The sequence below is a fragment of the Sus scrofa genome, chromosome 13, assembly GCF_000003025.6.
Source record: "Sus scrofa isolate TJ Tabasco breed Duroc chromosome 13, Sscrofa11.1, whole genome shotgun sequence".
Taxonomy (NCBI): Eukaryota; Metazoa; Chordata; class Mammalia; order Artiodactyla; family Suidae; genus Sus; species Sus scrofa.
In genome coordinates, this window is record NC_010455.5 from 197231528 (window position 1) to 197249274 (window position 17747).

The 17747-nt window shown below is 41.4% G+C and overlaps 1 protein-coding gene across 2 annotated transcripts in view; it reads right to left on the bottom strand.

The window, feature by feature from the left end:
• CRYZL1 (crystallin zeta like 1) overlaps window positions 1-17321 on the bottom strand; it is a 44376-nt gene extending 27055 nt beyond the window's left edge. The window contains 3 exon segments of one of the 2 annotated variants that reach the window (NM_001098596.1): window positions 3099-3176; window positions 6240-6311; window positions 16810-16858. In NM_001098596.1, coding sequence (NP_001092066.1) covers window positions 3099-3176; window positions 6240-6305 — 144 coding nt within the window. In that variant the 5' untranslated portion in view covers window positions 6306-6311; window positions 16810-16858. 2 annotated transcript variants of the gene reach the window in all.

Below are 17747 nucleotides of genomic sequence, written 5' to 3' on the forward strand. Positions count from 1 at the left end.
TTTTGGTCTTTTTAGGGCTGTACCCATGGCATATGGAGGTTCCTGGGCTAGGAGCTGAAATGTAGCCCTAAGCCACAGCCACAGTGACACCAGATCCAAGATATGTCTGGACCTACACCACGGCTCACAGCAACACCAGATCCTTAACCTACTGAGCGAGGCCAGGGATAAAATCTGAGTCCTTATAGATGCCAGTCAGATTCGTTTCTTCTGAGCCACAATGGGAACCCCCTAACCTCTTTTTACACATAAGGAAAGACCAAAAATCAAACTAGAGAAAAAGCAAATATGGTTCTACTTTTGCCGTCAAGACAAAGCAGATAACTACAAAATAGGTTCTTCTATAGATTAGGAAACTGAGTTTGCTGAGGAATTAGCTGATATGTATGAGTATCATCATTCAAATCACCATTCACATACTTTAACATCTTTTTTTCAGGGCTGCAGCCTCAGCATATGGAAGTTCCCAGGCTAGGAGTCAAATCAGAGCTGCAGCTGCTGGCCTACAGCCAGCAGGGGATCCGAACCGCATCCACAACCTACACCACAGCCACAGGGGATCCGAACCACAGCTCACGGCAATGCTGGCTCCTTAACCTACTGAGTGAGATCAGGGATTGAACCCACATCCTCATGGACACTAACTGGGTTCGCTGCCACTGAGCCACATGGGAACACCTTGCTTAACATCTTTATTATGTCAAATATGAGGGAAATTATAGCCAAAACAACTTTCAGTTGGCTAAACACTTTGTACCAGTCACCCATCTGGGTGAGGTGAGGGGAGTTTGGAGATGACACAGAAGTGCTCCACGTCCATCCTCTTTAAAATGATGAATGGTTCTCACAAGATGTGGGTCAGGGAGTAGGTGGGAAAAAGGGATGGATTTATACAGGGCAAGTGCTACATTATTTCAGATTGGAGCTTCTTCCTTCAAAGGATTATTTATTTATTTATTTATTTATTTATTTTGCTTTTTTAGGGCTGCACCTGAGGCATATGGAAGTTCCCAGGCTAGGGGTCGAATCTGAGCTGCAGCTGCCAGCCTACGCCACAGCCACAGCAATGCCAGATCCAAGACACGTCTGCAACCTACACCACAGCTCATGGCAACACCAGATCCCTAGCCCACTTGAGCTAGGCGACGTATCGAACCTGTGTCTCATGCTTCCTAGTCGGATTCATTAACCACTGAGCCACGACAGGAACTCCAAGGATAAATTATTTATTTTTAAAAGACTAGCATTTTGTTAGATTCTGACCAAATTAAGCACTTGATTTTTACAGTGACAGAGTGTACACAGATAAGCCTGTAGTTTAAGTTCCTTAAAAGTATAAAAGTTAATATATTTTTATAGTAACACGAGAGATGCTGAACATATTTTTAGGTATGTTAGTATTTTAGGTACAGTAAGTGAAAGGAAATTGAAATAATTCTCTTGTATATTTCCTTTATTCTTCAATTCTTTGATATCCTATATATTTTGACTGCCAGAAAAATCTCTGTCTCGATGTGAAACTTTATACTTTTCCTAAGATATTCATATAACATTCTTAAAAAATACTGGATGTTTTACAGTATTTCTTTCTTTTCTTCTTCTTCTTTTTTTTTTTTTTTTTTTGGCTGCCCTGTGGCATATGTAGTTCCTGGGGCAGGGATCAGATCTGAGCTGCAGTTGTGACCTAAGCCATAGCTATGATGATGCTAGATCCCTAATCTACTGTGCTGGGTCGGGGACTGAACCTGCGTCCCAGTGCTCTCAAGACACTGCCGATCCTCTTGAGCCACAGCAAGAACTCCCAGTACTTCTTTTTTTACACACTTTTATGGAGCTAAATCATGGTTACAGCAATTGCATTCCACCTCCTTCACTTACTGTAAGCATCTTTTCATATTCCTACACAGTTTTCATAAGATTAATAGCTGTTTGATTTCATCAAATTAGAGTTCCTGTCGTGGCTCAGTGGTTAATGAACTCAACTAGTATCCATGAGGATGTGGGTTCAATCCCCGTCCTCGCTCAGTGGGTTAGGATCTGGTGTTGCTGTGGCTGTGGTGTAAGCCTGCAGCTATAGTTCCGATTAGACCCCTATCCTGGGAACCTCCATATGTCTTAGGTGTGCCCCTAAAGAGACAAAAGACAAAAAAAAAAAAAAAAAAAAAAAAATTCATCAAATTGATTTTACTATAATTTACCATTTCTTTCTATAAGACATGGAGATAATTTCCTAGATTGGGATTTTTACAGATTATGGATTTTTTGTAGCTTTAAAAAGAATATCTCGGAAGGGCTGAACGTAGAACTTTACGGATAAGGAATAGTAGAATATTCCTGGTGGAAAGACTTTAAAGCATCTCACGAGTCATGTTCATGTTAGAGTCGCCCAGTAAAAGTCTAACCCTCGTTGTGTAGTTTCCCTAAATGTGACTTTACTGAAGACAACTTTTAGATTCCTAGAAATTATGGTGACATTATAACCCATAAGTGAAGAGCCCAATAAAACTACTGCATTCATCTTTTTACACCTCAGTAAACGGACCTGCTCTATTTATCATGGCACATTTGGCCATACTCTACATATCATCTGAAGACTTGCCATGTAGTTCATGGTCAACGATGGAAGATTACTGTGGGGTGGTGTGAGAGAGAAAGACAAAGAGAAATGACAAGAAGAATATGAACCCTATCTAAAGACCTCAACTACAGAAATTAATACAGACATTAACTATAGAAACATCTGTAGACTAGATAGTTAATAAATTAATTGATTAGGCTTCTAGTTCGTTGAAGTAGTCATTTCTTCCTTGATTATAGGCTTTAGTAATTATAAATTCTCAGCTTTTCACAATACATAGGAGTTTATAAAATATTTCCATACAATAATATAAAGTACATGACTTTATTTAGACTAGTAATTTACCTTAATATAGAAGTACACAAATGAACATTAAATTTTTTTCCTAGCTATTTTGTATTCTTCTAAGAGTAATAATTTCTTTGCACTCAGAAGTCAGTTACTATTATCATAATTTTCATACACGAAATATATTATGACATTCTCATTTGACTTTTGGCCAAAATAAAAGCACCAATACCTTTGTATTTATCTGGCTCAGAGCACAAGCTTTAACTTGAAGTTTCACATAGTTATCCTCTGTAACAGGAAGATTTTCCTAGAACCAAATGATAGAAAATTACACATTCCTTTGAGAATATGCCTTCATATTGCACAAGTTTTCATACATACTTGAACAAAATCAAACGGACTCCAAATCTTACATCTAACTTCACTGAAAAAGCTACAAGCGATTATCCTATAGCATATAGTAAAAAGAATATAGGGAATTTGGGGGTAAAATTTTTGTTTTGACCACACCCATGGCATGTGGAAGTTTCTAGGCCAGGGACTGAACCAGAACCACAGCAGTGACAATGCAGGATCCTTAATCACCAGTCCAGCAGGAAACTCTGTTGGAGTAAAATTTTTATAAAGCCTTAGTTAGGGGACATATTTTGAAAATGTACTTAAGGTACTGACATGGATAATAGGCAACATGTGCAGGCAATAAACATATGATAACAAAATAGAGCAACAAACAAATACTGTACCTCATTTCAATCTAAATAATCTCAAAGCATCAAACCTTCTTGCAAGGATACCCTTAAACACATAAACACCTAATATATAAATTGTACTAATTCTGAACTTTTCTTTTTTTTTTTTTTTTTTTTTTTAATGGCCACATCTGCAGCATACGGAAATTCCTGAGTTAGGGGTCAAATTGGAGCTACAGTTGAGGCCTAGACCACAGCCCCCACAATGTCCGAACTGCATCTGTGACCAATACCACAGCTTGTGGCAATGCTGGATCCTTAGCGCACTGAGCCAGGTCAAGGATCGAACCCGCCTCCTCAGAGAGACAATGCTGGGTCCTTAACCTGCTGAGCCACAATGGGAACTCCTAGAATTTTACTAGTGTCATTTGTTAATCTGTACTTTACTTAACATCTCTCTTGGACATTTCAGCATGCCCCATGGGACTCTGCGGTCAAAACACAAACTTATAGAACTTAATTACCCCTCATATTATACGGCTAACTGTAACTTTAAAAGCAAAGATATTTCAAACTCAGGTACTTTATATCATCCACCAACGACACCAATAATTAAAAAGCTCTCTCTTGGAGTTTCTGTTGTGGCTCATCTGGTTAATAATCTGACCAGTTTCCATGAGGTTGCAGGTTTGATTCCTGCCCTTGCTCAGTGGGTTAGGGATCCAGCATTGCCACGAGCTATGATGTAGGTAGTACATGGGCTCTGATATGGCATTGCTGTGGTTTTGGCCGATTGGACCCCTGGCTTGGGAACTTCCATGTGCCACAGCTATGGCTCTAAAAAGCCAAAAAAAAAAAAAAAAAAAAAGAGAGAGAGAGAGAGAGAGAACTAAAGAAAGAAAGAAAAAAAGTTCTCTTTAACCTCTGCTATGTCCCAAAATTAGATTAAAAGTTAGCTAGAACAGTACTTGCACAGCGCCTCCTGTGTTCTATCAAAGGAATCACTGTTTTATTTGACATGAAGACAACATTCTGGGACATCCCTTTTTAAATCCAGAATTTTTTTTTTTGCTTGTTAGGGCCGCATCCTCAGCATATGGAGGTTCCCAGGCTAGGGGAAGAATCAGAGCTATAGCTTCTGGCCCACACCACAGCTCATGGCAATGCTGGATCCTTAACCCACTGAGCGAGACCAAGGATTGAACCTGCAACCTCATGGTTCCCAGTCAGATTTGTTTCCATTGTGTCATGATGGGAACCCCTAAATCTCAGATTTTATTTGGTGATAGCATGAAGATATTTAATAATATTGACAAATTTGTGGATTTTAATCATGGTTGTGTGAACCTGGCGATGATGCTTTCCAAGAGCCAATCGAACCTCTTAGACTTGCATCCTTACTCCAATGGTAGGAGCCAAGTTATCTGAGATTTAGACTCCTAACCTAAATAATTTTGGAGCTGTTGAGACAACACCGAAAAAGTGGAATATATTCATGATCCAGAAATTCTTGTTACTCCTATAAAAAATACAGAACTTTGAAATACATACAGCACTGAGTTTTCATCCCTCCATTTACAGTGGAATGATTTGGGCCTGTTACAAATCTTTCAAACAATCATCAATGTGTGAAAATTCTCCTGTCTATGTTCACAGTGGTAAGAAACTAGAAACCACTTAAATCTCTGTGAATGAGGTAACTTTTCAAAACTTAGAAATTAGTGTGAAAAACAGTGCTTTTCCACCTTTCGTTTCACAATATCAAAGTATTTTCTAAATATGGTTACAATCTGAAAACTCACTTTATTATTTTACTCAGGATAAACTGAGTTAATTTTGCAACACCTGAAACTACCGTAGTCAATCTGTTTTCCTAATATCTTTTATTTTTTATTTATTTATTTTTTGTCTTTTTGCCTTTTCTAGGGCTGCTTCCTGTGGCACATGGAGGTTCCCAGGCTAGGGGTCTACTCAGAGCTGCAGCCGCTGGCCTACACCAAAGCCACAGCAACATCACATCAGAGCCTCGTCTGCAACCTACACCACAGCTCACGGCAATGCTGGATCCTTAACCCACTGAGCGAGGCCAGGGATCGAACCTGCAACCTCATGGATCCTAGTCGGATTCGTTAACCACTGAGCCACGACAGGAACTCAACCTAATATCTTTTATACTACCACCTTGAGGGACTAAAAGCTCTTTGTAACAACTCTTTTTTTTTTTTTTTTTTTTGTAGTCTTTTAGGGCTGCACCTGTGGCATGTGGAGGTTCCCAGGCTAGGGGTCCAATCAGAGCTACAGCTTCTGGCCCTCACCACAGCCATGCAAAGACAGATCTGAGCCAACTCCGCAACCTATACCACAGCTTGCAGCAATGCTGGATCCTTAACCCACTGAGCGAGGCCAGGAATCCAACCTGCAACTTTATGGTTCCTGGTCAGATTTGTTTCTGCCATGCTATGGCAGGAATTCCACGGCAACTCTTAAAAATATAGGAATACCACAGTATGGACTACTGTTTTCACATAAGATTAAAGTAATTGGTAGAGTTTCATTTAAGTAATTTTTGACTCTTTCAGTTCCACCCAAAATAACTTGTAACAGGCCATTTAAAACTGTATCTAGCATGTATGGAAAATACACTATCTTGTTTCATGTAATGATTAAACCATTTTTCTTACCCTTTCTTGGAAGACAAATGTTAGTTCTTCACTTGTAGAACTCCGTTGAAAATATAAGCCTTTCATAGTCACCTAAAAACAAAAAAGGAAAAAACTATACATGAAATAAACTCATTAACAAAATGTCTTCCAGACCAAAAGAAAGTAAAAATTGCAAAACAGCACTGGCACAAGATAAAATGACAACTATAAATGTAGTCTTCGAAAGAATTTAGGTAACAGTTCTTGAAAGTGATCAAATGAGTATATGCAACAATCTCTGGTACACGTTTCAGAAGGGGTGACAGGTCAACCTTTCATACAAAGGTAAGCATGTGCTGCTTAACTGCACTTTGCTATTCAATCAAAATTATTAGATGTTCTTAAAAAAAAAAAAACTTATTCAGGGCAGAGGGCTCGATTTTAATAACCAAAGGTGTCATTTAAAGGGCTTAAAAAAATCTTTAAATAAAGACCTTTAAAAAGGAAAAAGTGGACAGTCGAAAGACTCTTTGAAACTGTGCCCCTGTGGAGTTCCTGTTGTGGCTCAGTGGGTTAAGGACCGGACGATTATCTCTGTGAAGATGCAGGTTTGATTCTTGGCCTCATTCGGTGGGTTAAGGATCCAGCATTGCTGCAAGCTGCGGCAGAGGTCACAAGATCTGACTTGGATCTGGTGTTGCCTTGGCTGAGGTGCAGGTCACAGCTACAGCTCCAATTTGACCCCTGGCCTGGGAACTTCCATAGGCTTCAGGTGTGGCCATAAAAAGAAGGGAGGGGACAAAAAAAAGAAAAGAGAAACTGTGCCCTTAATTCGTCCGTTATGGTCTATAAGCCATTCAGTGGAAATATTTAAATCTTTACTCTGAGGACTTCCTGAAGCATCTCTAATGATTCCACAATTGTTTCTTTAATTTTCATAGTAACTGCATGGAAAGGCTATCTTTTAAATGTAAATTTCATAGAAGTATAAAATGTACGCAGAAAAGTACCCAGATCCTAAGTGAGTGGCTTGTTGATTTTACAAAGGGAACATGGCCATGTCACTAGATCTCTGGAAGCTCCCTTGTTCTCAGTGTAGTCACTACCTCCCCTAAGGATACTGAATTCTAACAGCAGATTAGTTTTGTCTGTTTTTGACTTTATGTGAGTGAAATCATGCTCTTTTTATATTATGTCTTTTTCACTGTATTATGTTTGTGAGTTTTACCTATACTGTGCCTTGTAGTTCATACTGTGTTTTAGTTCATTCTCATTTTTCTACGGTATCCCCTTGTATGAATAAATTACTAATCGTCCATTCCACTGAAGGTAAACATTTGATTGTTTCCAGTTTGAGGGTTTTACAAACTATCCTGCTAAGAACATTCTTGCACATAATTTTTGTTGAAAGTACTATTACTAAACTTATTTTATGAATGAGGATAAAAAAGTCAGACAGAGGCTAAGGCATAAGCTTAGAGTCTCAGAGCACCAGCTGGGCCAGAGTTGGGACAAAACCAGGTGCTACCAACTGCAAAGTCATTTCTCTTAACCATTATATTTACTGGTTTCCTATTGAGCTGCTAATATTCGATATATCACTCAAAACTAGAACCCCCATATCCCTTAGTTTATAGGATTGATAATTACTAATTGCTTTTTGAAACAACTAGCAACATAATTTGTAGGGCTCACTGCAAACGGAAAATGTGGGGAATCTTGTCCAGAAATTATTAAAGTTTCAAGACAGTGACAGCCAAGCATTAAACCAGGCATGAGTCCCCTCTGATTATGACGTCCAGTGTGGCTGCACAGGTTCCGTGCTCATGAAGCTGGCCCTGTAAGCTGAAGCTGAGAGAATCTAATATATCTGTGCAGAGGGTTTTTACTGAGCTGTTCAGCAATGGTTGCTACTTTCTAGAAGATGACAATCAAATGCTGGAACTAACTTGAATATTCACATACAAGACATATATAGAAATTATGCATGTAGTATGTATCAACAAAATGTATAAAAACAAGGAGAGCTAGGTCAGACGATTAAATTCAGGCTAGCCCTCTGGTCAGGCAATGTCTGTGTATGTGTGGGGGTACACATCAATGTGTTTTTTGGGGGGGTAGGGGAGAAAGCAAGAACCAAACCACAGAACCGCAGCTATGCACTCCCTTGGACACACATCTCATCTCTTCTGCCTAGCTGTCAAGGCTGTCCAAAATGCATACCCAGAGTTCCCATCGTGGCACAGCAGAAACAAATCCGACCAGGAACTATAAGGTTGTGGGTTCGATTCCTGGCCTCGCTCAGTGGGTTAAGGATTTGGCATTGCAGTGAACGGTGGTGTAGGTTGCAGACATGGCTTGGACCCCACGTCGCTATGGCTGTGGCGTAGGCTGGCAGCTGTAGCTCCAATTTGACCCCTAGCCTGGGAACCTCCATATGCCACAGGTGTGGCCCTTTATAAAAATAATAAAAATAAAATAAAATAAAATAAAATAAAATAAAATAAAATGCATACCCAGTTTCTAGTCTACCTTACACCTCCATTTTTCCAACATGTACCCTGTCTGATCTAGTCACTATGACTCCACACCATATGGTCACCCCTGTCGCAGGGCTCCAGGAACGGCTTGCTCCCTGGGACTGTGCTGTACTTACTCTACAGCGTCTGTGAAGTAAACAAAGCTCCAGTCCCACTCCCTCTCCAAAAGCATCCCCCAGTGACACGCACTCTCCCCCGCTTGTTCCATGTTTCTACGTTTCATTACATACTAACAAAATTGTGCTTTATTCACTTACTAACTGGTGGGTTTTCCCAGCTATTGCTTCAAAGAATCAATAACTATTATTATTTAATAAATAAATCTCTGCTCCTACTCAGTCTGGAGCTACCAGAGTTGTCTTTTTGAGAAACGGAATAATTACACATCAAAACATTGGTTTCGAAGCATCTCCCTTAGTAATTCTGGGAGCCCCTCTTTTCTCTGCCCATTGCATCTGAAAATATATGCCATGTGTCCCAGATCAGCAGTCACACGGCTCTCATACTATATGCACCCCTATTTCAAAGACCCTGGAAGCTAAATGCTTATGTGAGCCTCTAGTGTTCCTTAAAGCAACTATTATATACGTAATAATGCCAATATTTTTGGTTAGAGCACCCTAAATAGTTCCTCCATATTAGGTTAAAATCAGTCTAGCTGGTAGAACAAAGTAATATTTAGTTGGTGCAATAAGGAACCACGTGGGAGCAAAAAAAATCCTCAAAGTTACAAAGTGAAGAAAGAAGTCTTTTTACAATAGTGACCAGAAGAAAACTGAGGAAATATTTTTTTGTCTTGTGAACGCAAAAAAGCAACACCGAGTTCTTAACAAGGAGAAAATGGTAGAACGGATGGTATGCAAGGCCCACTTAGTTTCTTAGGCACTGGTCCAGATTAAATGGAACACTTAGTCCATCACTTAATAAACTTTCTATTGAATGTAAAGATATTTGCACACTTGGAATAAAATAACAGAATGCCTCAGAAAATAAAAATATAAATATATACTATTTATCATGTCATTTCTAAGAATGAATGTTATGTAACCTCAAAATTATATATTCTACTATAAGCTTCCTTTTATAAAAAAAAGTGCTGCATAAAGGGAGTTCCCGTTTTGGCTCAGTGGTAATGAACCAGATTAGTATTCAGGAGAATGCGGGTTCAATCCGTGGCCTTGCTCAATGGGTTAAGTAAGGATCCGGTGCTGCCATGGGCTGTGGTGTAGGCCACAGACTCGACTCAGATCCTATGTTGTGGCTAGGGCAGCTGTTGCTCCGATTTGACCCTTAGCCTGGGAACTTCTATATGCTGCAGGTGCAGCCCTAAAAAGACAAAAAAAGAAAAAAAAAAAAAAAGCTACATGAAAATTTTAAATGAAAATAAACCTGTTTAGGTGAGTTCCTATTGTGGCTCAGCGTGTTACAAACCCAACTAGCCATCTATGAGAATGTGGGTTTGATTCCTGGCCTTACTCAGTGGGTTAAGGATCTGGCGTTGCCATGAGCTGCGTGCGATATAGGTCACAGATGCTTGGATCCCACCTGACTGGCTGTGGCACAGGCCAGAAGCTGCAGCTCTGATGTGACCCCTAGCCTGGGAACTGCCATATGCCACAGGAAAAAAGAAAAAAAAAAAAAGAAAATAAACATGTTTTAAAAATGTAGGCTAACTTTTAAAAATGTAGGCTAGTATAAAAAGTCCTACAAAAAGGATAAGGTTTTACAGTTTTCTGAGTACGTCTGATTTGAAATATATTTGACATAAATCCACAAATTAATGATTTTGTTTGTAATACTTGAAATTTTTATAAAGGTCACATGTTAAACCTATTAAAAATCTGGAGAAACAAGACATCTAGACATCTATTTTAAATAATTTTGGTACAAAGTAGAATAAGGACTTTGCATAAATTGAACACTTACCATAAATAACACTTCAAGAGAGTAGTTAATGAAAGTACTTATCTTTTAAGGACTTTCTAAAAAAAATCGATGGGAAGAAATTACAAATGGTTTCATCTTAGCTATAATAGCACCGAAACTCCGCTTGCTCTTCCTCTGCTGCTCTTAACCCTGCTAGAAGCTCATCCATTAATAATTGTAAATTAACCCTCCAGGGATCATTCCTTATCTATACTTTCAGACCAAAAGTGTTCTGAGTATCAGATCAACGTCAATCAATGGACATAAAACTAGACTCATTTTTCTGCCAAACAAGATTTTTTTTTTTTTTTTTTTTTTTTTGTCTTTTTGCCATTTCTTGGGCCGCTCCGGCAGCATATGGAGGTTCTCAGGCTAGGGGTCGAATAGGAGCTGTAGCCACCGGCCTACGCCAGAGCCACAGCAACTCGGGATCCGAGCCGCGTCTGCAACCTACACCACAGCTCATGGCAACGCCGGATCGTTAACCCACTGAGCAAGGGCAGGGACCGAACCCGCAACCTCATGGTTCCTAGTCGGATTCGTTAACCACTGCACCACGACGGGAACTCCTCTGCCAAACAAGATTTTACTGTATCAACCTCCAGTCATGGAGGCTATCTTAGAATGTATTATAATTCTTTACTCTCTATGAAGTTATTGACAATTAAGCTTCCTTTTCCTTTAGAATGTCCTGGCTCATCAGCTCGTTTTAGGTGTTAGCACAAGTGCTGGGCTAACACTGCAATGCCTCAGGCCTGGGCTATGGTCACAGGCTGCTGAGTGGCTTCATTTCTTTCCCTCATCCGAGACACCTGTTACTCTATGCACAATTTAAGCCTAAGAGTCCAAACTCTTCTCATCCACTCAAATTTCTACTATTCCCCAGCACACACTTTGCAATGCAGTGGCCACTTCAAGTTTGGGATTCAAGTTTTAATGCTTTTAACTCACCCTCATTTTATTGGAAGGAAAGCACAGATATATTTGTCAAGCGGTGAGGCTACCAAAAAAAACCAGATGAAGTCAGTTCTGAAATGTGGCCCCACATGCTCATCGTCATGCCAAGCCTAGTGTATAGCATTACAATACCTGTGGGACTGTTAGGGGTATTATCTTCAGTTGTATTGAAGAGGTGGCTTAATTTTAAGTTTTAACAATGTTCTTACTCATCTGTGGGACTTTTCATACATACCCACCTATCAGAGAAAGAAGTACGTCAAACTAAAAGAAGTAGGTCAAACCATGTACTCATAAAAAATATGGGCAGCATAATCGCAGTAACTAAATGGAAGTTTGGTTCCAACAGCACACTTTGCAGGTTGTGGAGGAGGCTGGTATCCTAACTAGACAGGACAGCTCTGCTTCTTAAGTGGGAGGGACATCTCTATATGGTATAGGCAACAGTCTCCAGAAACCTGTATATTCTGAGGACACTTTGTGTAACCATGAAGACAAAGGGGTTTTGCTACATACTTTACTGTTCTCCTGTGCCTGTTACAAGATGGGCAGGGAGACACTGTGACAGTGGCTCATACCTGCCTAAATCCTAGAAAGCATTTCTAGTTGATAACAGTATGAGAATTTTTCAATTTCACATTTCAGGCATACAATTTATTTTTTAATGTAATGTAATTATTTTTTTTTTTATCTTTTGTTTTTTGAGGGTCGCACCTGCGGTATATAGAGGTTCCCAGGCTAGGGGTTGAATCGGAGCTGTAGCCACCAGCCTATGCCAGAGACACAGCAACGTCAGATCCGAGCCGTGTCTGTGACCTACACCACAGCTCACAGCAAAGCCGAATCCTTAACCCACTGAGCGAGGCCAGGGATGGAACCCGCAATCTCATGGTTCCTAGTCGGATTCGTTTTGTCTGCGCCATGACAGGAACTCCTAGGCTCGCAATTTAAAACTTAGGAAAACGCATGAAGTCGCATGGTTCCTAGTACTCACTCAATTTAAACTAGAGGCTGGACACACATTTACAGTGGCATCATAAAGGAGCTGAGGGGGACGGGGAGAAGTTGGCCGTATTAGAGTCTCTCCTAACTATGATGACCTAGATTTATATGAACATTATGAAGCCATATTTGCCTGAATTTATACAAGTGAGGCAGAATTTCTACATCTCACACAACCTGAGATCTAAAGATAGGGGATGAATTAAGAAAGGAAAATTTGGGAGGCCCCGTTGTGGCTCAGTGGTAAGGAGCCTGATTAGAATCCACGAGGGTTCGGGTTTGATCTCTGGCCTCGCTCAGCTGGTTAAGGATTTGGCCTTGCTGTGAGCTGTGGTGTAGGCAGCAGACGAAGTTTGCTTGGATTCTGCGTTGCTATGGCTGTGGTGTAGGCCAGCAGTGACAGCTCCAATTAGACCCCTAGCCTGGGAACTTTCATATGTCACAGATATGGCCCTTAAAAAAAAAAAAGCAAAAAGAAAGGAGACATTTCCTTTTTTTAATACAGACTTTAGGCAGAAGCAACAAGAAGCATCTGTTTCGCTGTGTTAAAGTGTGGCCTGTATATGCAACAAGTAGCTTCTAGCAATGACCTCTTTTGAATCTCCAAAGAATTTTTGATTAATTCCCGTGTCCAAGAGAGCTTACTTTTTGTTATTTGTTGATTTACAAAACACCTTTTTACTTAAGAATTCTTCCTAGAGGGACCCCCCCTCGCCAGTACCATGGTGGGGGTGGGGAGTGTGGGTAGGTTGAGGAAGTGGGATGGTCACTAATTCAAAAATCACAAATCGGTCCAGTTTCTGTTTGATGTATGGCCATTTATTTATTATTTAACTACACCACAGTTCACGGCAACGCCAGATCCTTAGCCAATTGGGTGAGGCCAGGGACAGGACCCTCCTAGTCGGGTATGTTACTGCTGAGCCACAACCAGAACTCCTGTAGGGCCATTTAATATATAAGATCAGAACAAAAGAAACTTAACTTTCATGTACATTTCTGAATTAGCATCATATTTTCCTGTACTGTACGACTGGGGTACAGAGGAGTCAACAGTGGGATAGATGACAATCTTCCTTTCATGCTGGCTTAATCATGTGACCCTGGGACGATGCAGGTGGTGATGAGGAAGATAAGCAACTGAGGAGCCCTCCCTGCGCCTCCTGCTACATTCTCCCTCCTCTCCAGCTACCTTAACGGATTTTCTCCACAGACTAACATGACTGCATTTGGTCCACACTTGGATTTGGACAACACTTTTGTCAACAACTGGATTTTCCAGTTAAGGTCTGGTTAATAGGCTCTTAAATCATTTCTTACTTCAGATGCAAAATAGGAACTGTGATTTTGGTTAAATGTTCACTAATATATTCACAATTAAGAGAAAATAATTCATGAGATTTTTTTTTTTTTTTGGTCTTTTTATTTTGTCTTTATAGGGCCGCACTTGCGGCCTATGGAGGTTCCCAGGCTAGGGGTCGAATCAGAGCTGTAGCCGCTGGCTTGTGCCACAGCTACAGCAATGCTAGATTGGAGCCGCGCCTTCAACCTACACCATAGCTCACGGCAAAGCTGGATCCTCAACCCACTGAGCAAGGCCAAGGATCGAACCTGGAATCTCATGGTTCCTAGTCAGATTCATTAACCACTGAGCCACGATGGGAACGCCATCATTTTTTATTATAATGCATAAAAGAGAAGAAAATTATTTTGCAGAATACTACATTGTAGCATATGTGGATGTATGTGTTTTTGCTCTTCTACTCATAAAACTCTCCTTAGCTCAATGCAGTACTGTTTACTGGGTCTAGAAAAATCATAAAGTTGTCTTTGAAATATTCTATGTGAAGTTCCCAGGAGCAAGAAAACACTGAATTTTATCAATTAAAAAAGAAGATCTCACCGAATTAGAAGTCAGTAAAATATGCTATGCCCTGCACCTCTACTGAACACAAGGGCTCAGCGGCCACCTTCGGACCTTGCATTTCTTATTTTTGCACGTGGACTGTCTAGTTCTTTGGTCTAGAGTAATAGGACATTTCTAAACCGACAGTAACCTGACCATTAAAGATTCAAGAGGTCAACAGCACCTGGACTATTGCCTTACCAACATTTTCTAGACACCTGCTCCATAGAAAGTGCAACGCTAAGCTCTGGTTTAGAAGGATTCTCAGGACAGTAGCCAAGAAGGATTCTCAGGACAGTATAATTTAAAAGTTATAATATGGAAATAATAAAATGTCAAAAACTTTTTTGAATCTAAAAAATCTTTTTCACCAACTCCCCCACCCCTGCCGCCAAAACATTGTGATTCCATAGGGAAACATTTTAAGAATTCTCCAGCTTTCTCATCTTCTTCCTTCAAGAAGGTGCAAGAGTGAACCAATACATATTACTGCCCAGGGTACAGTAATGGTTCAAAGCCCTAAATATCTCCTTGAGGTTTTGAACACTCTTCCTCATTCTAGAACTTTGATTTTGAATGCACAGCACAGAGCATTGTAAAACTACCAAAACAGGAGTTCCTGCTGTGGCACAATGGGATCGGTGGTGTCTCTGTAGTGCCAGGACACAGGTTCCATCCCCATCCTGGCACAGTGGATTAAAGGATTCGGTATTGCTGAAGCTGCAGCGAAGGTTACAACTGTGGCTAGGATCTGATTCCTGGCCCGGGAACTCCACAGGCCGAGGGGTAGCCAAAAAAGAAAAAAAGAAAAAAAAAAAAGATTAAAACTACCAACATATTTTATTGCAACTGACATTTGAAACTGTTTCAAATTTGAATGTCTCAACCCCTGCCATAAACTGGAGGAAAGGTATCAATGAGTTGAAATTAGGGATTAAAGGGAATAATTATACATTGCAGTGGTTGATGGATAGGATTAGAAGTCATAAGTGAATTTACTCTGAATCCTGGCTTTCCTGCTTCTTCACTGTATGACTTGGCCTACATAATTCTAGCCTCCTGGGCCTTGGATTCCATACCTGTAAGACAGGTATAATTATAGCAGGTACCTCAAAGGGTGACTGGAAGGCTTAAACAACACATGCAAAACACTCAATACAATACCTGGCATGAAATAAGTGTTCAATAAATGGCGGCTATTTTTGCTCTTATTTCTGTAAATTGAGCAGAGAAATTGTCAAGTAGCTCCAAAGCCCATCTCACAGAGCAGTAAGGGGTTCTACCAGGTGCAACCTGAGCTTTATTAGCACCTATTAATTTCTGCAGTGGGTTATTATATCATCTAGATCTGTGCTGTCCAGTAAGAGAAGCTACTAGTGGTTAAGGAGCCCTTGAACTGTGCATTGTCAGAATTGTGGTGTGCTGTTAGTGTAAGATGCCCATCAGACTTCAAAGACTTAATACGAAAAAAAGAGAGACTGTATCACGTCTCCATTTTAAAATATTTGATTATGTGTCGAAATGATAATGTATTAGATATACGGGGTTAAATGAAACACTAAAGTTAATTTCATGTTTTTCTTTTCTTTTCTTTCTTTTTTTTTTTTAATGTGGCTCCCATTAAATTTGTACTCAGCAGAGCTGATGCAGAACGTTGCTGCTCATACAACGTGGACTAGAAGCACCTGCGAGCGTGTCAGAAATGCAGATTCTCAGGACCCGCCCAGACCTTTAAGACTGAGGTGATTCTCACGCATTGCTCCCAAATACTCTCTTTAGCTTCAATGTGATGGGCAAATCTGGCCCTACAGTTATATAAATGCGAATACACTCGCTTTAAGTAATTGCTCCCCCCCCAAAAAAATATCCCAAACACAAAAAACGTAAAGGAGGAGAAAGCGGTGATCGAGAAGTAAGGCAGCAAGAAAAAGACACTCAAAGTGTAAGAACAAAAAGATGCAAGAGGGGGAAAAATCCAACCTGGGAGATTCTGTAGAAAAGACCTTTCAGACTTCTGCCTCCATAAATGTGGAGGGAGCGGCAAACAGATAAAATCTACCACCGAAACCTGAAAGGACCAGGAAATCCTCAGTCAAATTAAGTCTTAACCGCCCCTCAGCGGCCTCAGCTAAGCTAGGCCGGGGCCCAGGAGGGTCTGCGGTTGGTGCGCGACGTGAACCACCATCCGCCCCAGGGCTGGACAGTTCCACGGGCCTTCTCGGATCTTTCGCCCAAAGCCCGGTTTCCCAAGACACACAACCCGTTTCTCCGCGCTCACCTGCTTCCAAGACGCCCCAACGGCCTGCACCTCCACCACCGCCACCTTCAAGGCCTTCTGCGGAGAGCCCGCCCCCTATGGGCCAGGAGATGCTCCCATTGGTCAGGCCGCTCGTCACTCTAGGAGACTCTCCGACTCTCGGAAGCTGTAGAGAACGCCATAGCAACCAAACTTGAAACTACATCTCCCGGCATGCTCTGAGGAGAGGCATCAGGGGCTGCCAATAAATGCGTAAAGTCCTAGTTGCCGAAGGGTTCAGTTTTATGCAAATTTCAGTTGAAGACCACACCCTTCCTCATTCCAACCGTATCTCCATCACCTTCCTTGGACTACGTCCCGCCTCCCTTTTGCGACCACATTGTTCTCTCCTTTAAACCTTCCGTTAGTTGAATGCATGCTAACTAGTGTCTTTCCTCCCACGGCAAGGACAAACACACTGAAATTATGGAACAAAATCTCCACGACCACTTGAAGAAAATCCCAGACCAGAAACCTCTAGTTACGCCTTCTGGAAGGGGGGCGGGGAGGAGGAGAGTCTTGCACACGTCCTCTTTGAGCTTGCTCATTGGATTACTAGGCTGTTACTCTGCCCTCTTCCATTTTTATTGGCTCCCTCTCATTGCGTTCTCCCCTGTGGGCGGGGCTAGAGGTAAGGGGCGGAGAGGAGGTGCGGGCCCTTTCTTTTGATTGGCAGCGCTTTTGTCCCCACCCACCTGTGGGAGGAGATGGAGGGGTGGATGGGAGCGGGGTAGGCAGCCGAGGGAGATGAGGAGATAGGCGGGAGCGAGGGAGCGAGGGAGGGAGCGAAGGAGGTAGAAAAGAGCGGAGAAGAGGGGAGGGAGCGCAGCTTGGTTGCTCCGTAGTACGGCGGCTCGCAAGGGAGAATCCCGAGCGGGGCTCCGGGACGCACGGAGAGGCGGGCGGGCGGGCGGGGATGG